The 26,001-nt window shown below is 34.8% G+C and overlaps 2 protein-coding genes across 2 annotated transcripts in view; one reads left to right on the forward strand and one right to left on the reverse strand.

Moving 5' to 3' along the window:
- LOC105332995 (peptide methionine sulfoxide reductase MsrA) overlaps positions 1-26,001 on the reverse strand; it is a 52,871-nt gene that overhangs the window by 24,473 nt on the left and 2,397 nt on the right. The gene's annotated exons all lie outside the window — the stretch shown is intronic.
- LOC117691434 (uncharacterized) lies at positions 1,775-17,441 on the forward strand. Its single transcript, XM_034477545.2, has 17 exons — positions 1,775-1,968; positions 5,812-5,883; positions 6,044-6,220; positions 6,310-6,391; positions 8,846-9,024; positions 9,152-9,325; positions 9,766-9,881; positions 12,773-12,953; positions 13,155-13,316; positions 13,562-13,705; positions 13,982-14,104; positions 14,457-14,639; positions 14,926-15,116; positions 15,232-15,586; positions 15,672-16,068; positions 16,724-16,764; positions 17,025-17,441. Exons 1-17 carry the CDS (start codon positions 1,905-1,907, stop codon positions 17,093-17,095), a joined length of 2,712 nt encoding a protein of 903 aa, XP_034333436.2. The 5' UTR covers positions 1,775-1,904; the 3' UTR covers positions 17,096-17,441.

Below are 26,001 nucleotides of genomic sequence, written 5' to 3' on the forward strand. Positions count from 1 at the left end.
CCTTGGCTAGCGAAGATGTTCCAGCCCGTTTGGTGATTTTTAATACCTTTTCGTTGCTTCTATACCTACAATACAAACACATGGTACAGGTGTATCTTCGTTCCATTTAGGATAATCTACGATTTACACCCTTCACTAAATTGATATTTACTAACTTAATGATATAGTCATGAAAATTAAAAGCAAATCGTAAATTCAATCGAGCAATAATTAATATGATTGAAAAAAGGAAAAAGAAAAAAAGGTTGGAGTTAGGTTCCATTAGGGAACTTTTTCACATTTAATTACATGGTCCAAAGTGTTTCTAAATCCCTTGCTCTTTATTTGAAAGTATATATGAAATTCAATCTAATGCCATTTAATATCTCGGTATTTTATGATGACGTTTAATTGCACAGCTACAGAATTACTGGATTGGAGTCTTACAATTACGAACCCACATATAGATGTGTATTGAAATACATAATCGTAAGATTTCACACACGCGCTATCATGCTTTTGAGTAGCAGAAGGTATTTTCAATGAACCCGAAGACCTGATTCCGCTTGTATTTTATCGTTTCCAATGATATCAAATAATGGAAATCCACCGGCTTTCGGATTAAATTGAGAATACCCGACAATGCATCTTTTCTTCCTCAAATCGTTAGTTTGAATGATCACGGCAGGGGTTTTAATGGGGGCTCTTCCAGTTTTGCAATTTTTAAAAAGTCAGGCCTCTCTATTCTTCCTAAAAAACGTTTTCATTATATAAAAAAATTGTTTGCTTTCAGCTTTTCGCTCACTGTTGAGTTTTGAAGGATAAGTGAACAATAGCAATTGAACAATTTCTTCTGTTCATATACAGATTCTTTCATATCGCTTATTCTACCAACATTACGTCAATCAGTGTTTAGCCATCGTTATCTAACACGATTTCTAATCAAATAATGTGGAGTCAAGAGTGATCTTCAGAAATCTTTGTCTGCAATTAATAAAGAGTACATAGAATTGAATAATATAACAAGTTTGGACCACTTGGATAAGAGTTATTTTTGGTAAAACGCCAATAAAAAAAGTCAGCCATACACCACGATAGGTTCACGTGTTCTAAGCTTCATGAGCATCTTTGACTTACTTTCGATAAAAAAGTACGACAATCTCGACTAGTGTCACTTTTGAAATGGCATCAACACAAGAGGTGGGGACGGATGGGTGGTAGAATGCAAGATTGAGTAGATTACCCCCCCCCCCCCCCCCAACCACATGAGTAAACCTTTCGCATTGTCGGGACAATGAATGGCTATTTATTTTACATTTTTGATCTGGGCCATTTTTATTATCCCTATTGTATGGTTCTTTTTTAAATTTTACAGAAATCAAACCACCAAAACAAGACTTAATATAAATTAAGTTTTGATCGATAAACAAAATTTATGATTTATAAAAAGTTGCGTGTTTATCGTGATCGCATACTGCGAAATTGTCATATAATATGTAATTTGATTCCGCGCACCCACAGGAAAAGTAGCTGTGTTAAAACTAATGAATACTGTTTGTCATCTGTATTGAATTCACTTGAATTTGATCTTTAGATCTCTTACAGGTGAAAAACTCAAAGAAAATTCAGACAAACATCATTTATGGTCTGAAGTATTATATAATTATCATTTATTCCTTTTGTAAAGGCGTAGAGAATAAAAATAGCGGGTGAATAATAATTTTGTGGTATGGATAGGCAATTTCTTTTTGATGAACTGATAGTTAGAGGTAATTAAATACATTATTGATAGTTTTGATCAAGTGTATAGTGCATTCATGAGATTTAAATATGCATGTACTGTATTATGAGTGAAATCTCGATCATTTTTGACGAAAGATGTTTAAAGCGGATGTGTGGTTTTTGAAACGGTGAAACTTGTGAAAATGAATTTCTCACTATTTTGGTTTATATTGCTCTTTTTTTCATTTTGGAACGTCAGGACTATCGGTAAGTTTTATTTTAAAATATCTCTAATTTTATCTATGTATTTTATCACGGTGAAAGGTTGGGATTTTTGTTCTACTTTTGATGTACAGAGCTCTGTTAAACTCTGTGTTAATTCTTAAATAAAATGTATCAGTATATTTAAAATAAGATTATTTGTACCGCTAAATATGAAAATGAAAATAATAGAATATTGAATATTAGGACAACTAATAAACAAATTTCACAATGTCTAGTAAATTAAATGCCGGCAGTAAAGGAGAGTGTGTAACATCAACATACCATGCGAAACAATGAAGAAGTAATCAGCAACTTAAAAAGTTCATCCCGGAAAGATACAGCCTCATAACTGCAGCGGTGAGTGCATACAAATTGAGTTATGAAAATTTGTATGCACACATCGCTGCAGTTATGAGACTGTATCTTTCAAAAAATAATGATTTAATGCTTATACATGTATCTACATTTTTTCACTTTTTTTCTTGTCTACAAATATGATTCATACGTGAAAACTCCTGTTTTATTCCAAGGGTTAGGTCAAATTAATGGCAGAGCCAATGTAACAGCCAGAAGCGTGAACCTTGATTTTCGCTTGTGACGTTACATTTTACAGCGTGCAACGTTTGTGAAGTCATAATGAAACTCGACATTTTAACTTTTGAGTACCTTGTTTGTGTTACAATGTAATAATTTATTTCTGGTTGTAACGCGGCATTTGATTGAATAGAAAAAATTAGCTAAAGAACTATATATGATATGAGTTGAATTTGGCCCCCATAATTCGCCATTTTCAATGTGTTTCGGGAATATTAAAATGTTATGTTATTTTTTAGAGGAGATGATATAAAAATATTTTTCACCTGTTTATTTGATTTATTTGCACTCATTTGCAGTATATGACGTCAGAAGTGACGCTATTTCTATAATTCAATCAAAATCAGTCAAAAATTGACATTTTTCTTACCTTTAAACGAATGGGAAATATAGAGCACATGCTTGAACAAGGAATTTTTTTTTGTCAGTTATTAGTTTTGGCTAGTTACATCTCTGATTAAAATATGTTGTTTGTTCAAGCGTGCGCTCTCTGTTTTTTGAAAGAAAAACTGCTTGAAAACATGCTGATTTATGCTAAAAATGCAAAAATGGCGGGAAAAGACTGTCTTCATGATACCATATTTCTAAATTGTGGGCACTTGAATCAAAATGAACATAATGTATAAACATCACATATATATCTGTACAAAGAAAACAAAGATTTACAGTAAAATGATGATGTTCATTTTAGGGGGCCATTTTAGGCCCTTATCATATATCGTTATCGTATAACCTGGTTTGCACGTCACAAGACACGTCACAATGCAACAACGTAATAAACGTACTAATCCGCTTGACGTTACGTTTGAATTTTGAACAGATTAATATCATTTTTAAAAATAAGGGCCCTTAATTTGTACAGTAAATTACAGAATATTAAATTATAAGGAATGAACTCAATATCTTCCCCAAGTTATACGAGTATAACCTGGGTTGGAGCAATTTACGCTTTTTTATAATCCGCTTCGCGGATTATAAAGCGTAAGTTGCCCCAACCCAGATTATACTTGTATAACTTGGTTAGACATTGAGTTTATTTCTTAAATAACTGCAGTAGCTTTCCACACACTTCACATGCAAAAAATATGTGGAATGTAAATATTTGCAAATATGCTTCCTTATATGAACCTATAGAATAGCGAAAACGTTAAATTCTTTATGAACGTTTTTGTGACATCACAATGATAACCACACGCGCTTATCACTTGACGGTTGCAATATTGTAAACGTAAAACACCGTTATATTATTGATTCTGAACGGTTTGTCTTTTTCAAACGTAAATATAATAATAAACGGCAACATTAAAAATTTCACCGGGATATGAACATGGTTGGTACGTGATCAAGTCTTCTGAGAAGCCCTTCGGGCTTCACAGGATTTGATCAGGTGACCAACCAAGTTCATATCCCAGTGAACTTGCTGTTTATTTCTTAGATGACTCTTACAAGATTGCTTTTATACTTTATGATCATCAAAATTTCAATGGTATCTCAGGAACTATTTCAAACTTCTTTCAAATAATTTTAATAAAATTCAATTTCAGTTATTCAATTCATCACAATTTTAAAAATGAACATTCATAAATATTTACATATGCAAATGTGCTTCCTTATATGAACCTTTGGAATGACGAAAACCTTCAATTCTGTATATTTCATTCCACATATTTTTTGCTTGTGAAGTGTGTTAAAAGCTACGACAGTTATAACACTGAATTACACACAGGGTACTCAAGGGTTTGATATGAAGTTACCCTTAGGATAAAATAGGAATTTTAAGGTATAAAATTAATTCATGATTTTTTTAAAGTATACAGTCTTATATTTGCATTTCCATTGTTCTTTCCCACTGTAAGCCCATACGGAGGAGCTGCAATTATTTCTCTATAATCGCAATTGCTCTGTCAGTATACTATGACGTCATAAAGGTGTAACGTTATATATACTTTTCCATGATGTTATAGATTTAAACCACTATACGATACATCATGTGTTTTTCTCCAACTCCATTAAAATTGACGTTTTTACATGTAATATTAAAACATGTTTTTGATAACATTTTAAAGGAATTACTGTTATAACATATCATTGATTCTGTTAACAAATCTATGTGAATTAAGAAGATACATTACAGTCTGAATGTTTACTCTTGATGTAATAACTAAGCAAGGTCTGTGCTAATACAGGGTATTTGCGAGTGGTAAAATGCAAATATAAGTAATAAACAACGATTATTTAGTGAACATGGCGTTATGAATAGCAACTGCTCTGCTGGCATATTTTCCATGATGCGCTAGCGCGCATCATGGAATATGCCAACAGAGCAATTGCTATTCATAACGCCATGTTCACTAAATAACGTTGTTTATTTCTTAAATAATTGCAGCGATGTGTGCATACAAATTTTCAAATTGTATGCACACACCGCTGCAGTTATGAGACTGTATCTTTCAAAAATCATGATTCAATGCTATATATTTACATTTTCAAATACATTTCCTTATATGAACCTATAAGAATAGTGAATCGTTCAATTCTGTATGAACTTTTTTGTGACGTCACAAAGTTCATAGCACGCTCTTATCGCTTGTCGCTTGGATTATTGTAAACTTAAAAATCTCGGTAATTATAACATTTCTGAACGATTTGACTTTTTCAAACGTAAATATAAGTAATAAACAGCAAGGGTCTGATTTAAAATAAATGTTTGTTTTAGGTTATTTTGTGCAATGAATGTATAAATTAGATTAAAAATATGTCATAAAAATGATAATTTAATTTAAAAAATAAAGTCCCGCGGTCTATATTCTTGGGGTGGGGGTGGAAGTGGGGAAGGGGTTCGATCCTGTCATCAAGCACCTGTGTTCAGAATCATTAATATAACGGCGTTTTTACGTTTACAATAATACAACCATCAAACGATAAGCGCGTGCGATTATCATTGTGACGACATGAAAAAGGTTCACACAAAATTTAACGAATGAACTCGATATGTATTTGTTTTATACGATATAAAATGGTTTTGGGGCAGTTTACGCTTAATAAAGCTGTTAAAATAAAATAGCGCAAACTGTTTCAAACCATTTTACATCGTACATGTATAACTGACCATATCTCGGGGAAGTCTTGTGAACTTTCAATCGAGCACCTCAGGATTTACTACATACTTAGCAACGATAAAGAAAACAATCCGAACACATACTAGTAACACATCCTAAATATCCGCTATGATTTTTTGCATGACCATTGTAGTCGGACAATGTGCAGCTGATACCACAACAGGAACGAACCCCAATGTAGATCGTGAAGTAGTCGCTGAAACGGGTAAGTTGTCCAAACTCTGTCTGTGTGTCTGTCCGTCCAACCCTCTCTCTCTCTCTCTCTCTCTCTCTCTCTCTCTCTCTCTCTCTCTCTCTCTCTCTCTCTCTCTCTCTCTCGCTCTCTCTCTCTGAGAGATATTAGGTTAATAATCTTCCATTTTCAGGTGCAACGTTTTTGCTGAAGTCTAACGAAAATACGTACAGAATCTCGTGCTGTGGCTTTGTGACACAGTGGGATATCGATATCGGGAAAGACAGATCCGGGACCTTGTACGCCGAGGTTTGGCGAGATGTCTCTGGTACATGGACGCTGGTTGGCGTGAACACGATTACGGTCGACGGTTTGTGGATTTTATGGATAAATTACAATTCTTCCTCACTTTTTGAGACCTTGTCGTAAATTCGTAAGGTAATTTTTTTTCTTTTTAAGCCGGAGAATCAGAAAAAAGAAAAATAGTCGCTGTTGCTGCCGCTGACCAAATCGCCGTGCAGGACGGAGACTATCTGGGATTGTAAGCTCATGAATATTCATATCAGTTTATGACAAATCTACCACATGCAAGGAATTTGGTATATAATGTCATTAAAACACAACTTCATGAAAAGTTAAAAATCAGCAAAAGTTTCAAGGTTTACTAATTGCATGAAGGGAACGATCCATCTTACAAAGTTAATTATCCACTCTCAGATTGGGGAGGAAAGGGAAGCAGGAGTAAGCTGCTTGATTGATCCTTTATAGGAATATTGATGTGGAAAGAACAATTTTTAAATCAACATTATTATCATTATCATAGATTTTATGATGAATATTTTGCTAAACATTACCGCAGTTATACCAACGGAAATGAGAATGCAACACATTCTGGATTTTAAAGGAGTGTCACCCCCCCCATGTTGTTTTCCGTTTCAGTGCTTATACACCTCACATGTTTACTTTTTAGATATGATAACTATTGATTTTTTTTAAGAAGAATGTGCCGTCTCTACTTTTATAATCGTTTTAAAATGTGTTAGAATCAGAATCTTTTTAAAGCGCCTAGGAGAGTTCGTGAATCATCTGTGAGTTCGTGTGCTTACTCCGACTGTTGTTGACAAAAGCTGTTAATTCTAAAACGTTGTATTAAAGGACCTTTATGGTGGCATATCTCTGCCCCTTGTGTTTAAGTTATTTTTCTATCAATTATGTCGACATGCAAGATAAATATGTTGACATGCAAGATAGTTATGTCAACATGCAACATAACTATGTTGACTTGCAAGAAAACTGCAATTAAAAAAGAGTTATAAAAAATCTCAAATATCGCCAACATGTGACATCCAAGATTCTAGATACGCTACCTATTGATGTCAACATGCAACTTATTTATGTTAACATGCAACTTCTTTATATCGACATGAAACTTATTTATGTCGATATGCAACTTATTTATGTCGACATTCAACTTAGTTAAGTTAACATGCAAGATAAATATGTTGACATGCAACATATTTCTGTCGACATGCAACTTAGTTATGTTGACATACAACTTATAAGTTGCATGGCAACATATTTATCTCGCATGTAAACATAACTAAGTTGCATGTCAACATATATATCTCGCATGTCAACATAAATAAGTTGCATGTTGACATAAATAGGTTGCATGTAGACATAAATAAGTTGCATATCAGCATATTTATCTTGCATGTTAACATAAATAAGTTGCATGTTGACATAAAAAGGTAACATCTAGCATCTTGGATGTCACAGGTGGGCGATATTTGAGATTTTCTTATAGATTTTTTATAATTCTTATCTAATTGCAATTTTCTTGCATGTCAACATAATTATGTTGCATGTTGACATAATTATCTTGCATGTCAACATATTTATCTTGCATGTCAACATATTTGACAGAAAAATAACTTGTACACAAGGGGCAGAGATATGCCACCATAGACCTTGGCTTATAGACGATAATAATCTAAGGTATCTATCAAGATTCGTTGTTTGGAATGAAAAGATCTTCACAATACCTATAGGTACGGCAAACTATTTAATTTTTTTCTCAAATGTTGAAAGCTTTTGTTTTCTTAACAATAAAACCAAAACTTTTTTAATGACATCATTCATTCCATACAAAACAGTAAGGGTTTAATTCGGCAGAATTTTTTCAATGTCTAGCATGCTCTTTTCATGGTACTTCACTCGATTATACATTGAGATATATCTACATGTAATTATAAAGATAAGCAATTTTACATAATTGAGTGTTCCTTTTTACTAAGAAAAAATATCTACATATACAAGGAGACTGGTGTATTGGGTGAAACAAATCTAGATATAAATTGTACTGTTATGATATCAATAATGATGGTTATTTAAAAAAAAAAACCTTACTTTTTGAATATACGAGTAAATGTGATACCAAAGAAAATGAGCGAAGTATGCGGATTAAGCGGTTCTATAGCCCGACCACCATTCCCCCTCCCCCGATTTGCGCATGAACTACTAAATCCACTAACATAATAGGATTATTTATTATGTCCAAATTATTCTATTTTTGGCCATCTGCAGCTAAATAAACAAATATACCTGTACACATAATATGAATGTAACATCTAATCATGCGATTATTTTTTTCTTCAGATTTTCAAAATTTTTCAAATAGTTTTGCCTTTTTATATTTCAGAAATGACATGTTTATTATATAGTCTTAATATGTTACATACATATTACACACCTATTCTTCTCAGGTGCAAAACTTGATAGTTGGCATTGTCTGTATTTTTACATGTATATAACTTTTACCTATATGTGAAGTTTTAGATTGTGTTTTGTTAATTGAAACTTATTAGATTTCGTAATAAATGGCATCGAATTGTTTTATGAGGTAAAAGCAGCCATGTTTAAAGAGGGGAGGTAAAACAACTCTGCTCTCCTCCTCCATACCCGTACCATACTCAATCAATGTCTTGTATTGTAGCAAGTCTTCCGGATTAACGATCGTCAGATACGACCGAACCAACAGTGGGGTGGGCAGCAAGAATCAGATTGTTCAGATCTCGCAAACGGCCGGGCATACGAAAGACGACACCGCCACATTTTCTGATTTCACTGGAGAAGAAAACCTCGAATTCGGTCTAAAGGCAACTCTGGGGCGAGGTTGGTTGCCAAAGGTTTTTCATTTTCCTCCATATCAATACTTAAAAATTGACATGATCATTTCTATGTGTGGGGCAGAATTAAGACACCTTTAGCTTGTCGCTTTCACCGAGTTCAATGGTTGTAGGGACGACCCCCCAGTTTACTGCAGGCCTAGCTACCACCAGCACCGTAACAGACGACACAGCAGTAGGTACCACACTGCTCACCGTGGTAGCCACGGACCCTGGGGACACAGTCACACTCACACTGCAATCCACAACTCCCGCCTCAACAGCCTTCAACTTTGACCCGGCAACAGGTATCAGTTTACCTCTAAATTTATTTCAATCTCTCTATTAATTCATATAATGAGATCCATCTATCAGATCATCCATCCATCCATTCATCCTTCTTTCTTTTGTCTCCATCCATACATCCACCTTTCCATCCATCCATCCATCCATCCATCCACCCATCCATCCATCCATCCATCTTTTTGTCTCCATCCATCCATCCATCCATCCATTCATCCATCCATCCATCCATCCATCCATCCATCCATCCATCCATCCATCCACCCATCCATCCATCCATCCATCCATCCATCCATCTTTTTGTCTCCATCCATCCATCCATCCATCCATCCATCCATCCATCCATCCATCCATCCATCCATCCATCCATCCACTTTTTTCTCATTTTGAATGATTTCAAATATCAGAATTTGTGAAACTATGCTTCAATTATTTTCTTCTTAAGGCCTTCTGACGTCGGTATCTAATCTGCCGGTTGGGACTACTACGTTTGTTTTCCGGGCGACGGATTTGTGTCTGAATACTGTTGAGCATACCTTCACTCTCACTGTCACCAACTATGTATGTTATCTATAACTTAAATTCTTGTATATCAATAAATCAAAGGTTCAAGTTGCATCTGATTTAAAGAGGCTGGGTGGTCAACAAATTAACCATCTTTGTTTTTTTCTTCTTTTTCTAGCTCACCTAAGCTGAAAGCTCAAGTGAGCTTTTCTGATCACTTTTTGTCCGCCGTCCGTCTGTCTGTCTGTCCGTCTGTCTGCTGTAAACTTTTTACATTTTCGACTTCTTCTCCTGAACCACTTGGCCAAATTCAACCAAACTTGGCACAAAGCATCATTGGGTAAAGGGGATTCACGTTTGTTAAAATAAAGGGCCACGCCCTATTGTAAAGGGAAATAATTAGGATTTATTGAAAATTTGGTGATTTTTAAAAAAAATCTTCTTCTCAAAAACCATTTGGTCAGAAAAGCTGATACTTGTGTGGAAGCATCCTCAGATAGTGTAGATTCAAGTTTGTTCAAATCATGGTCTCCGGGGGTAATGTGGGGCCACAATGGGGGGTCAAAGTTTTACATAGGAGTATATAGAGTTCATCTTTAAAACTCTTCTTCTCAAAAACCATGTGGCCAGAAAAGCTGATACTTATGTGGAAGCATCCTCAGATAGTGTAGATTCAAGTTTGTTCAAATCATGGTCCCCGGGGGTAAGGTGGGGTCACAATGGGGGATCAAAGTTTTACATAGGAGTATAAAGAGTTAATCTTTAAAAATCTTCTTCTCAAAAGCCATTTGGCCAGAAAAGCTGAAACTTGTATGGAAGCATCCTCAGATGGTGAGATTTTGAGAAGGAGATTTTTTAAAAATATCACAAAATTTTCAATAAATCCTAATTATTTCCCTTTACAATAGGGCGTGGCCCTTTATTTTACTCAGAACACGACTGGCCAGAAAAGCTGTAAGTTGTGTGAAGTATCATCAGGTAGGGTAGATTCAAGTTTGGTCAAATTATGATCCCCGGGGGTAGGGTAGGGGCACAATTGGGACCGGTTAAATCTTTACAAAGGAATATATTGAGAAAAATCTTCTTCTTAATAAAAAAACAACATTTTCTTAGAAAAGGTGCAACATTAGTGAAAGCAACCTTATAATTAGATAGTGCAGATTCAAATTTGTCAAAATCATATTTTTCAGGAGTAGGATGGAGCCACATGGGGTGGAGGGTCCAATTTTACAAAAGAAAACATTTAAATTCACCAAAGTTCAAATGTTATAATATATGGTTTAACTTATATGCAAGCATTTTGACATATTTTTTATTCTTTAAAATTGTTTAGACTGGCCTCTGGACAATTCTTGGGCTGACACAAGTTTGATGTAGGTTTATATCCCAGTTGATTTTGATCTTCTTGAGAACTGTAATGCTCAATATGTGAAATGACTATACTGTGACAAAACGGGATCAATGATAAACAGAATATCCTGGGAAAAAATTGAATTTTTGATATACAATATCTGTTAGACTACATTGTCCATATTTTTTTGGGTATATTACTCCGTAAAGCTGATTTGATAATGTCTATTGTTGCTCAGGTGAGCAATGTGGCCCATGGGCCTCTTGTTTTTGTTATTATAATATGATTTGTTTATCTTTAAACTATCATATAGTAAGAAAAAGTCCACATACTTCAGTAAACTTAAATATTTAGCTACATATCTTTATTCGTAAAGAGCTCTTCTTTTTAAGAAGATCCATAATAGTCTAAAGATGGCCGTCCAACCTTCTTAAAAACAGTTCGGTACTCAAGGCTGAATTCGTCATTTTACCAACACAAAGTGATTTGAAATTTTATAAAGCCCATAAAGTCAAAGTCAAAGGTACACCAGTCTGTGATATTTGGATGTACAATGTATATGGGGATATAAAAACGGGTCGGTCACGTGGTCAAATCTCATGAAGCCCGAAGGGCGATTTTACTCAAATAATGTTTTATACGGGAGAACAAAGTAACTGTAAAAATAATTGTAAATTGTAATATAAACATCCAACAAACAATACTTTTACGACTCTTCTCAGCTGATACAAGCGTTATATTAATTCAGGTGATATACTGTGGGTGACACAATTACAATTCGTTGTTGATGACCAAAAAGTTAGAAAAATTAATAAAATCTTAAGAAAGAATATTTGATCTGGTCTTTCCTTGTAAGTTGTACAGTATATAGCAATGTTTTGACTGCCACTTCCCCAGTCTCACAAAAAACCCCCAGAAATTGTTTAATGAAATTGCGACATAATTAAAGCATAGTGATAACAGGTGTCTTATACATGTAGTTACTCAGTAAAGATTACATTTTTCAGCTGTCTTTGTGTGTGATAACATTACGAATCAAATTTGAATCCTAAAACCCAATAACTTCATAAAACATGAATGGGCGTGTCTTGTAGCATAACCGAAGAACGATATTGGCTGCGCTGCGTAGTAATAATACATAGCATATGATACATAAGAAATAGTAGTTTTAAAATAATGTTGGCTTAAAGTGTATAAATTGGAAATAATATAAATATAAGTAAAATGGAATCATTCTTTGAATATTATGAGGTGATAATTCCGGTCGGAGCGTGGTCAAATCTATCATAAAGCCATTCGGGCTTTATTGGATTTGACCACGCCCCGACCGAAATATTGGATTTGACCACGCCCCGACCGAAATTATCACCTCATAATTCTCAAAGTATGATTCCTTGTTCCCTAATTAATACATGTAATAACTGATATTAATTTCCATCACCCTACCAAAAGTATAAAAAAAACTTCTTTCCCAATATATGTAAAGATGTGTGTCATTTCTGAATACATGTACATTATTACTGGTGAGTATATATGATGTAGTTATACCACGAAGGTGGATTTTATACAAGGGTACTATGTTTATTACTTAATTAAGCCGCCTGTCATAGAAAACCTGCCAGCTTCTACTGAGATCAGCGAAGATGTGAATGTGGAGACCCAGCTCTACGTCCTTACCGTTACTGATGCCTCATTGGCTGACACAGTCACGTGTTCAATCACGAACGTCAGCCCCGCGTTAGCGGCCCTGTATCTTAGATACGCAACGGGGACTTCAAGTATGTGTTTTATAAGGACCTTTTTGACAAGTGTAGCTTTTGGGAGAAGCTAGCGCTGTTTTTTTTAATACAATTTACACTGACATTATTTGAAAATAATCAAATCGAACACTTGGTTAGCAAACTAATGATGGCCCTATCAATATCCTGTCCATATTAATAAATCTAACTCTGATATCGTGTTTTCTTAACTTTGTTTAGACTATGCGATCAACTTGCGAGCGGGCGCTGGTCTGAACTACGACAGCATAAGGACCTACACGGTGACGGTGAAGTGTGACGACACGAAGGACACGACCACTGGGACGTTCACCCTGTACATACTGAGGAACCAGGCCCCCGTCATCACCAACCTACAGACAAGTAAGGGAAGTTACTCATTTCAGTGTAGCATAACTATAAGAACTCTTCGCAATTAGCATTGTTTTCTATGACTTCAATCCGAGTTTTATTTTAGTATTTGTAATTTTTAGTAAATGTACTTAACGTTACCTTTATAAAAAAGAGTAACACGGGAACTTTATATTCTCAGATTTTTTTTTATATAAGACTTTTTGGGCACAATCTGTATATTACGTACATATTCATGTGTATTGTCATGGTTCCAGCATCAAACTCGATTGACGTTGCGTCCTCCAGTGTCTCCATAGGAACCAACGTTTACACCGTGACCTCTACTGACCTTGAGAACGACCAGCTGTATTATAACATGACGTGTATCCCCGCCACCTGTCCATTCAAAATCTACGACTGTGAGCACTGCTATATCCAAATAAATATTTTATAATAATTGATAAATAACTTAATATCGTCAAAATACTACGTAGATATATTGGTTCTTTAAAAATTGCATGTACTAAACCAAAGACGTGATTGTGTACTAAAGTACTGTATCTTGCATGCAGATGCAGTATATTGCGTTTGTTTAGTGAAAGACTTAAACATTAATGAAAAGGTTTTTTATTAATTCAAACTAATGAAATTTCTCTATGCACTCCTTCATTTTCTGTATTCTCTATCTTATTCAGCTGGAGCGATTTTGGCGGACAAGAGTTTGTCCGGATTGACTGACACCGCTTACGATTTGTTTATTTACGTCTATGACGGACACACACTGGTAGGACCTCGAAGCTTGACCATTAAAATCTCAGGTAAACCTACAAGTGACCTTAGAAGTAATGATATGACTGTCATTTATTTCTTGTGTCACAGCAATCAAAATCAAATGGCTTTAATTTTTTTTTTATGTAAGCTTTATTGTGTGTTAGAAAAGAAAGTTGTTATGGCCATTGACTTAAAGGTTTGAAAAAGCAATGACGTCGAATCCAGTTCCTCCTTGTAATTCAATAAAAGTATAATGCTTTTGTTGCTTTGTTTCAACCTTCCGTAACATATCATACAAATATTGTAAGACAATATACTAGTGATATACTAGTATGTCAGCCTAATTATATAAAGTAAAACTGACAACAGATAATCAATAATAACTACGAATTCTGACAGACATAAACACCGCCCCAGTCATCACCAACCTTCCCACCACCGTGTCTGTGGCGGAGAACACCGCGGCCACCACCGACGTGTACACGGTGACCAAGACTGACGTCAACTCACTGGACACACACACGTGGACGTCCACCATCTCTCCGGCCAGTGGCTCCCTCTATTTTACCATAGATTCCACCAGTGAGTTTATCTGAAAACTCAAATCGCAGTTTTGAAAACTCAAATCGCAGTTTTGAAATGAAAAATATTTTTAAAGATTATTTGCATAAAAGTGGTTTGTTTGTTTAAAAGATTCATTATCAAATATGTTCTAACTATCTACAGACCTTTGCTTCAGTGATTTCTTCTGCATTATGAGTCTTTACATTAACCTTTTTTAAGCATTTTGAAATAACCCAGATGGAATCGGTCATTCAAGTATTGTAAAAAGTAAAATTTCCAAAAATGCTTTGTACATATATTTCAGCTGGCACCGTTAAAACTTCGTCTACGAACATTGATTACGAGACAATTGGGACTACGTCATTCCTGTTGACCGCCTACGTGTCCGATGGCAAAGCCTCAGCCAGCGGAACGTTGACCATCTCAATTACAAACCAAAACGAGGCTCCAAAGTTTCTCCTGTCTACCTATACCCTCACTGGCAACGAGGGCTCAGTGAGATTTTTTCTGTTCATTATAGCTTGCAAGATCTTTTAAGAAATCTATGATTTTATTTATCTGTGATGTATTTTTATGGCTAGTCTAGTCAGTCTTCTTTACGGATTTACAGGCAGGGACCACTATTGGCACTCCATCTTTTTCAGTGAGTGATCCAGATGCAGGAACCACTTTAACGTACACACAAAGTTGTCCTGAACTCACAATGAATCCAACTACAAAACTTGTGACGTTAAGCACAAACTATGACGTTGATACCGGAAGTGCTACGTCACTGTCCTGCACGGTCACGGTATCTGATGGGGAACTAACCGACACCGCCACCCTGAACGTCATCATCGACAACATTAACGATAACACCCCGACATTTACCGCCAGTTCGTACTCGTTCTTCGCGTCTTCTACTGCTGACGTAGGCACAATCATTGCAAGCCTTCCCGCCACGGATGGAGATATTGGAACTTTTGGTAAGCGTTTTTTGCTGATTTGTTTTAGAGAACGTTTAAATGTTTGCACACTGTAAATGGAGCTGCATCCTTTGCTATCTCCTAGGTGATGTAACCTACAGTATCGACCCTACATCTACTGGTGCCAACTATTTCGGGATCTCTAGCACCGGTGACCTATTTGTGGCGTCCAGCTTGTCCGGATTCTACTCAGGACAGACTCTGGCGGTTTCTCTAACAGCCACAGACGGCGGTGGTCTCACAGACATCGCCACCGTCACGCTTATCATCCCTGCAGTCGCCACAACCACCGCCATTACTACCACTGACCGCTACCTGACCTTTTTTGAGGACACGCGGAATGTGGCGTGGTTTGTGTTTGTCATATTGATGACCTTGGGGCTGATCGTGCTCAACGCTTACTTCATCGTCAGATATGTGGACTTCCATGGTATCAAGAGGGCATGTGAACGGATGTGCAGAAGGAAGAGGAGATGGAAACCGTAAATACAGTTTTAACAAATTGTAAAACTTAATAGTCTGATATTTCAGAAAAAAACCTCTTGTATGCTAGTATCTGATGGCAGACGATTTCCATATTTATTATGTTTAAACCTGAAGTCAGTGAAGCAATTTCCAAGATCTTGTCGAAACATGAAGTTTGAATTTGTATGTATTACATGTATTTAGTAAATTTATATAAGGTCCATGCTTCTTCCTATAACTCCCATTAAAAAATTCGATTAAAATTTATATGACGAAAGTCATATTCTTTAGATATAATATATGAATGGTGGCTCTAACACAATTAGATTCGCTTACTCCTAATATTGGTCCAATTGGGAGCTGACTGTCCATATGAGTTAGAGAAAACTGGTTGTCGAATATGATAAAATATTATACCCAATTTATTATATCGGGTATCCTTTCATAATCCATGTGGATAAGTACATAAAGGTATATGAAGAGACACCGTATAATATTGTAGTATCATATATGCTACACCGTATATTACACATGCACTGATGAATCAATTGAAATAATTCTAATTAAAAATAGAAACGTTGTCTTTAGAAATTCGAACTTTTAAATTGCAGTTTATTGTACAGTAATAACACGGTCGTTTAACACTGATGGGGTGTTTGAATTGTTTTCCAGGAAAAGGCAGATCATATCCAGGTCACCTACTCCAATCCCATGTAAGTACCATCGACCAAGTTGAATTCTATCCACAGACACTCGAACACTTACAAGAAGTCAAATTTCTCTTAGTTGAAGCTTCTCAGTATGTATTTTAGAAATGAAATAATGTTACTTTTGTAAAAAAAAATTTATTGTACGAGTCGTGTTCGATTGTTTACAATTTTGATCTTGCTAATGTGCAATTTCGTTCTCTATGAATATTGTGGACATTGTGACACAATGGTAAACCTTTTCTTCGTTTTTGAATTTTCTATAGATGTTAGAACCCCGGCCAACTTTGAAATGTGGAATGCATGGAGAATACCGGAAAGTTTCGACCCACAATAACATTAACAGACCAAATACGAATCGCCAAACATGATGGAGTCTTTTGACTTTCGGAAGTAAAAGATCGAAAAATTCTCTAAATCAGAGAGAGAGAGAGAGAGAGAGAGAGAGAGAGAGAGAGAGATATTTAAGTATTCAGATATTGGAGATGTAAATAATTTTCATTGCATCCTTATAACTTTACACAGTCAATGTTCAACTTTTTTGGGATGTTCTCCATAATTATATATCTAAATCATTAAAATATTGTATCACGCTGTACATGCCATGTTATCTATTATTGTTACACAAATATATTTTTTTATACTCTGTTGAGATTTATTTTATTAAATAATCAGTTGTTGCTTATATGTATTCCAATTTTTTTCTTTGATGCATCATGATTTGAAACTTTATTTGATATGAAAACAACATTGATTAAATGATCAAGCATGACGTTGAATTGTTTCTTTGACTGTGTCCTACAAATGCGACCATGCATCTGTGAAAAAAATGAATATTAAGTACCATTACATAAAAGGTGGAAATATCAATTTAAAGTCAATTTAATCAATTACAGGGATTTGAAACAGCCACATGGCTCTGACAATGCAGATATTGGCGAAGAGATCCCATTCCATTGTCTAGATTTCTTGAAGTTGTTGAATCAAAACCATGTAGGCTATTGGCTTAGAGTTGTTGGTCAAAGGTTCCATCCAGTATGTGTTGAATCAAAACCATGTAGGCTATTGGCTTAGAGTTGTTGGTCAAAGGTTCCATCCAGTATGATGTTTTGTTGTTAGACCCAAAACCAGGCTCATGGCTGATGAAAGTTAATGGTTGAAAGCATCGTCGGAAACCCACGGCCAGTCTCGCATACGTTTCCTGACGGTCAGTAAGCGTATGCGAGACTGGCCGTGGGTTTCCTGACGGTCAGTAAGGGTATGCGAGACTGGCCGTTGGTTTCCGACGATGGGTTGAAAACTTCACCAATTGGTTCAGAGAGTTGGTTATTGGGGTCAATCTAGAGATTAAAATTATTACATGACAAATTATAAATATAATTTATCTTAAATACTTTTATTTAAAAATCTGTTATAATTTTACTAAATGTAGTTTTAGTGATCAATTTTGATTCTCATTTAATTAATTTGGACTTCAAGGGACATGGTCACGATTTTGGTCAAATTGTATTTTTCTTATTATTATTTACAATGCTTTAGGAATGCATTTCTAATGATCAAATGAAATTTGAAAGTATGTCGTGGAGTTATAAGCAAGATACTGGGCTCACAATTCTTTGTCATGTAAGCAAGGCTTGTGTCATTTTTTGTTTACATAGTTCAATATACTACTAAAAATCTTGTTCAGGCTGATTTGTCTATCCTCTTATTCATTTAAGCATAAAGAAACAGTTTTTAACTTTAACAGAAAAAAGGCGGAGAATCATCGGACGAGTTTTTTATTCTGGTCATTAGAGAAAATTGGCTTTGTTTTCGTTTTAAAAATCTACCTTACAGAAAAAAAGATGTTTCGGCGCCCGTTTTGCGAACTCATTTATGGCACGCGACTGTATATTGTACATTGATTAGATCGACCTCTGTTTTGAATTAAACATTGATTAATCATAAGGTTTTTTTTATTTTTTATTGAGAACATTGAAAAAATGTTTATATCGGTATGATTTGATACCTCTACATATAATGTAGTCCGAATCGAAAGATAATTTGATCAAATGTAGACTTTAATAAAAGTACTGAAAGTACTGAAAAGCACTAAGTCTAGAAAAAAGTGTTCAAAATATATCGATTGATATGAAAATACATGTAAAGAATCATATTGTTCGTTATTGAGAAAAAATGCACTTACTCAGAATTCAGAAATAATGTAGGATTTGGATATGTCTCGGTTATAGAATGCATAATTTTTTTAATGATTAATGCATGCTGTCGTGTTACATGAAAACAAAATGCTGATGACTTTTTAAAAAATCATAATAAAAGCATTTCGCAATAAATGTCAGTGTATCTTTATTTTCGAAGCATAGAATGATTTATCCATTTGACTGTAAAGTCAAGATTTACAATTTACAGTAGGCCTATAACAATCTGCCTTAAAGCATGTTGAAAAATGCTTGATTTTAATATTTTTTTTAGCAATTTCTGGAAATCGAGATCATTTGTAGTAATTTTTAATGATATTGCTTGTTAGTTTTAAACAGAGTTCGCAACTGTTTAGCAGAGCTGCAGAGTGCATTATTTCTTATGAAGAAAATTAATTAAAATAAGATTGTCGCCAATAACAACGATCAAATGATGATTAATATATAATTATGTTTAAATAACTTGCTAATTTTCATCATTTCTTTGTTTTTACACTTGATAACTTCCAAACCAAAAAATGAAAAAATAATTAATGAACACTAAAAAAGTGGCAAATTACGATACCAATATTATCGCAAAATAAAAGGCCAAAAAGTTATGACAAAAGTAATATAATACTAACCGCATTACAGATCTGCCTTGCAGGGAATGCTACTTATTCTTCAAAATATAAACTTTGGTGTTTGAACAATATTTTCAGCCTTATTTTACAATACACCATGCAAAGACCCCCTAATGTATTAACATTACCTGATGTTAGAATATCAAAATGGAGTCGCTTCTTTTCATTTAAGCATCAACTAGACGGTCTATTCTGAGGTATATTAAAGGGTATATCATTGAATTTGATGAAGTCTAGCTCACATCTCATCAGACGTAAAAAGTCTCGTGTTTTTAACATGTTTTATTAAAAGGATGTTGTCATGGACGCCTATGCAGATGTCACAACAATATTTCACCGTACTAGGTTCACTTCAAAACCTAGCTGAGGCAAAACTATTCCCGAATTCTCCTTCGAATTTGGGCACGTTTCCGCCTGCGACAGGGGCTACCTTTTTATGGATGAAAAAAAATGTGCAAGATGTCTGACTATTCACGTTTTGAAATAATGCGAGCTAGGTCATTTTTTGTGATGTGTGTTGTTTTTTATGGGAAGACGGGTGATAAGTTCTTGGCTTGTGGTCTAGATCTTGTGCTTTTCAAGCACACGTGTAACTTCGACGTAAAAAACTCTTGTGCCTTGCTTGTGTTCTTTATACTAAATTGGAGAAGAAGTGTTGTTTTAAAAAATATCAAAAGGATTTTCGCAGAAGTTTGTTTTGAATTTATAACTTGTGTCTAAAGATGCGCATTTATGGTAGGGATTTATAGTAAACATTAATACTGTAGTGACACCTGCAATACATATAAGGTCTGCCGGAAAGGCCCAAGAAGTTGCCATTGGATGGAAGAAATGTTTTCATCAGCATAACAGAGGTCGTATTAAAGAAAACCCGTAGCCATGTACGGGTTCTTTTAGAAAAATTGAACTCAGATAGAAAACTTTTAGTATATTTTCGACGTTATCAAGCAATATTAAATTGGCAAGAAGTTTTATTTCATATATACCAATATAATGGGTACAGTTATCACATAATACGCGAATTCATTTAAATATCTAAAAGTTATATTTAATTCATAGCAATGTTGAATCTTACACATCACTTTCAATTTTTACTGTTACAAAGTGTTTTTATTACTGCGTAATTTGTCCATACTGCACATAAATCATAAATAAAATCATATTTGCAAATTAAACGAAGTTAGCTGGTATCATTTTATAAAGATTATTATAATAATTACATATATTTACTGTAGTATTTAAAGTAACTCGACAGTTATGTTTTTTTTCATAAATAATAATCAAATTATTGGTTTTGGATAATTATAAAATTACGTATCAATGCAAATTGAAAGAAAAATATTTCTGAAATATTGCATACAGGAAACAAAGCCTAAAATAATGTTTATAAAAAGCACCACAAATTATCGTGGAAGGGGCCCGGTGTTAATCGAAAAATTTTGTGTATAAAAATTCTGCATTTTTATATAAAACATGGTGTTCATAACTGTAACATATTACATTTAAAAACACTCAAAACCTATTGATATTGTAGAATTATTCCAATTATTACTAAACACCTAAAATACAACTTAATGCATATAACATCCATTTTTTTCTCGAAATAAATCATCATGATATGGCTTTTGGAGCACCCGTTAAAATGAAACTTATTGTTAATTTAATACTGGTAGAACAAATGCATCTGCATGTTCTCCCAATTGCATATAATTAAGGTCTTCCGTTTCCAACGGAAGAGCTTCTTGTTATTGCTTTGTTTCTTTTTCACTATTATTAAGGTCTTCCGTTTCCAACGGAAGACCTTATTGTTATTGCTTTGTTTCTTTTCCCCTATTATTATTATTTTTTTTTTCTTTGACGTTTTCTCAAAAACGCTTCAGCCGATTTTCATGAAACTTTCAGACCTCACTGAGCACAAAATTTGTAAGAAATTTATCGATCAAATTTTTGGTCGTCACTTCCGGTCCCGAGATATTAAAGATTTTATGTTTTTGCTTGTTCACGCGTTTTCTCAAAAAGTATTCAAGATAGGACTTTCAAATTTTCAGTGGTGGTAGAGAGTCGTTAGCCACAGTGTCTCTCATATATCCGGACGTCTGTCGTCACTTCCGGTCGTCACCGGAAGGAAATGAAAAACCTTAATTTTTCAATTTTTTGGATTTGAATTTTTTTATTTTTTCATTCGATAGAGACGCTCTCAAAACTACAGAATATGAAATTCGTGTTAAAATCAATCCACGCATTCTTGAGATTTGGGACTTCAAAGTTCTGAAGCGAGGGTCCGCGTAGCTCAGTCGTTAGAGTGTTGGACTTGTGCCCAGACGACCCGGGTTCAGTCCCTGAGTGCCGAATGTTTTTTCTCTCTTATTTGTGTTTTGATTAATGATTTCGTCTTTAAAATGATGGATTTGAATGTTTTTCGTTTTTTTTTTGTCATAATTATAAATAATAGCGGCTTTTTTCAGTACAAATATGGAGCTCTTTTCTGTCAGCAGCTCTCTAAATTTAGACGCTTGTCGCATTGCCGGTATCAAAAACATGCCGAATGATGGTTTTTTCTTAATTTTGTTTTGTTTAACGATTTTATCTTTAAAATGATGGATTTTAATGTTTTCCGTTTTATATTTATTATATATAGAAATAATAGCGGCTTTTTTAAATTACAAATAGATAGCTTGTTTGTGTCAGCAGTTCGCTAAATTCATACGCTCGTCGCAACGCAGACATCAAAGATGTGCCGCCAAAGTACCCCTGCAGTACGCTGGGTCGCTTTGCCGGCATCAAAGAAATGCCGCCATCTCAATGACACACACAATATTTAGCAATGCACCCACGTTTAAATAAGTATTCAACATTACCTTAAAAGGAGGACTGATTAGTATTTATTCACATATATAGATACACGCATGCATGTATATAAATGTGTTTATTGACATACGTTGCTAATATACTGATTCCCTAAACACTATAAAAAAATCTCTCTCTCTCTCTCTCTCTCTCTCTCTCTCTCTCTCTCTCTCAAAGTACAAATGTTTTAGCATTTAAATAAGAACTAGTACAGGTAACATGCATTAAATTGGATAGAGGCTAAATGTACATTGGCGTCCAAAAATTATACATGTATTTATTTCAAGTTACGGGATAATGTCTATGGATTCAAATAATTTGAAATTCATTGTTTGATGATTGTCTTCATACTGATTGGAAGTCAACGCTAAAAAATCATTTCTATTAAAGATGGTGGACTTTTTCCTTTTTTGTGCATGTCTATATACTGATACAAATCTGTTGCCTGTCTGGGATTAAGGAAAACCTCCAAAGTTTATACACGTAACTATACAAACAAACGGGTGACTGCGACAAAATTTGAAAACTGACCACCCGTTTATGAGTGTTTGAGCCTAAGATAAACAGATGTTAAAAAATCAATAGTTACATCTTTCAAACAACGCTTATACATTGTTCTAACATATGTATTTTGTTTAGAAATTGTGTTATTTGTGATATTAAGAATTTAATATTCTACGTTTAATATAAAAGTCACCGACCGACACCCCCCCCCCCCCCATTTATAAAATCATAAAGTTTTTCTGGCCCGATTTTCCTTGATCTTTGATCTTGGGCCTTTAATTTCAACTAAGTACCATTCTAGATTACTGTACTAATTACCAGACCAATTCGTTCATTATTAACAGAGTTATGAAGTTTTTGGCATTTGAGTTTCAATTGTCGTGATTGACATGTACTGCAAAAATATCATAACTCCCAAGCCCTTCATTCAATCCTAATAAAAATTCGTGAAAATGAACCTCGGACACCATTCTCATTTTCTGCCAAATATGCAGCGAATTAACAATCAAGACGAAATTCCTGAGATTAAACGGCGCTTATTGCCTATACTGGGAAATTAATATTACACAGTACACGCACCGACCCCCCCCCCCCTCCTCCTATTCACAAAATAATTTAGTTTTTCTGGCCTGATTTTACTGGATGTTTCATCTTGAACCTTTATTTTCAACCTAGTTCAATTCTAGATTACTGTACTACATGTAATGACCGAATCCGAGATCCACACCTCAAAAATCTATTTTCGATTTATTTACGACGAAAATCAAGCTCAGGTCTTTTCACCCCCCTCCAGACACAAACACGCATCAATATTTCAAATGACCTCGCACTGTTACCAAACCTGAATAGTCAGACATCTCACACGTTGTTTTTCATCTCATACAAAAACTCAGCTCTTCTCCCGGGCGGAAACGCCCCAAATTCAAAGACAAATTCGGGAATTATTTTGCGTCAGCCATGTTTTGAGACATCTGCAAAGGCTGTGTGTTCTTATCTCGCCGGAGCTAAGATTTGTTCTTTCTCTCTATTTCTTTCTCTCCTTTTTGTCTAATTTTCTAACTAAAATATTCAACATAAAAGGGTGTTTGACTGTAGTACAAGTTGAAAAACACTCTTTAATTAAGATTTAGACAAAAACAGTGTTTTAATATTAGGGTCTTCCGTCTTCAGCGGACGGAAGACCTCCTCGTTGCTCGCAACGAGATCGTGTCTAGTTTTTATTGTTTTTTTTTTCTGTCACGTTTTCTCAAAAATGCTTCAGCCAATTTTTATGAAATTTTCAGATCTTATTCATGACAAAATTTGTAAGAAAAGTACACGGGCTTTTTTTGGTCGTCACTTCCGGTACCGAGATATTAAAGATTTTACGTTTTTGCTTGTTCACGATTTTTCTCAAAAAGTATTTACGATAGAACCTTCAAGTTTTCAGAGAAGGTAGATAGTGAACGGCCGCAGTGCCCTTTGCATATCCGAACGTCCGCCGTCACTTCCGGTCGTCACCGGAAGGAAATGAAAAACCTTAATTTTTCAAATTTTTAGATTTGAATTTTATTGATGTTTTTATTCGATAGAGACGCTTAAAACACTTCAGAATATGAAACTCGTGTTAAAATCGATTCAGGCATTCCCGAGATTTTGAGTTCAAAAGTTTTGAAGCGAGAGTCCGCGTAGCTCAGTCGTTAGAGTGTTGGACTTGTGCCCAGGCGACCCGGGTTCCATCCCCGAGTGCCGATTATTTTTTCTTCCCTAATTTTGTTTTGTTTAACAATTTTACCTTTAAAATGATGGTTTTTATTGTTTTCCGTTTTATTTTCATCATAAATAAAAATAATAACAGCTTTTTTAGTACAAATATAGAGCTCGTTTTTGTCAGCAGTTCGCATCGCCGCCATCAAAGACATGCCGCCGAAGCGCCCCTGAAGTACGACCGCATTAGAGTTCACTGGGTCGCTTTGCCGGCATCAAAGAAATGCCGCCATCTCAATGACTGTATGCACACAACATTTAGCAATGCACCAACGTTATTCTACATGGCTTTAAAAGGAGGACTGATTAGTATTTGTTCACATACATAGATACACGCTTGCATGTATGCATGCGTTTATTGACATACGTTGCTGATATACAGATTCCCTAAACACTACAAAAAACTAGAAAATCTCTCTCTCTCTCTCTCTCTCTCTCTCTCTCTCTCTCTCTCTCTCTCTCTCTCTCTCTCTCTCTCTCTCTCTCTCTCTCTCTAAAGTACATAAGAACAAAGTACAGGTAACATGCAGTAAATTGGATAGAGGCTAAATGTACACTGGCGTCCAAAAATTATACATGTATTTATTTCAAGTTACAAGATAATGTCTATGGATTCAAATAATTTGAAATTCATTGTTTAATGATCGTCTTCTTACTGATTGGAAGTCAACGCTAAAAAGTCATTTTTATTAAAGATGGTGTACTTTTTCCTTTTTTGTGCATGTCTATATACTGATACAAATCTGTTGCCTGTCTGGGATTAAGAAAAACCTCCGAAGTTTATACTCGTAACTATACAAACGAACGGGTGACTGCGACAAAATTTGAAAACTGACCACCCGTTTATGAGTGTTTGAGCCTAAAAATAAACAGATGTAAAAAAAAAAAATCAATAGTTACATCTTTCAAACAACGCTTATACATTGTTTTTAACATATGTATTTTATTTAATACCACATATTGCAATATGTGATATTTAGAATTTAATATTCTACGTTTAATATAGAAGTCACCGACCGACCCCCGCCCCCTTCCCAATTTATAAAATCATTTAGTTTTTAGGGCCCGATTTTACTTGATCTTTGATCTTCGACCTTTAATTTCAACTAATTACCATTCTAGATTACTGTACTAATTACCAGACCAATTCGTTCATTATTAACAGAGTTATGAAGCTTTTGGCATTTGAGTTTTAGTTGTTGTGTTTGACATGTACTGTAAAAAAAAATTCTAACTCCCAAGCCCTTCACTCAATCCTAATGAAAATTCGTGAAAATGAACCTCTGACCCCATTCTTATTGTCTGTCAAATATGCAGCGGATTGA

This window comes from Magallana gigas, chromosome 5 (assembly GCF_963853765.1).
Source record: "Magallana gigas chromosome 5, xbMagGiga1.1, whole genome shotgun sequence".
NCBI lineage: Eukaryota > Metazoa > Mollusca > Bivalvia > Ostreida > Ostreidae > Magallana > Magallana gigas.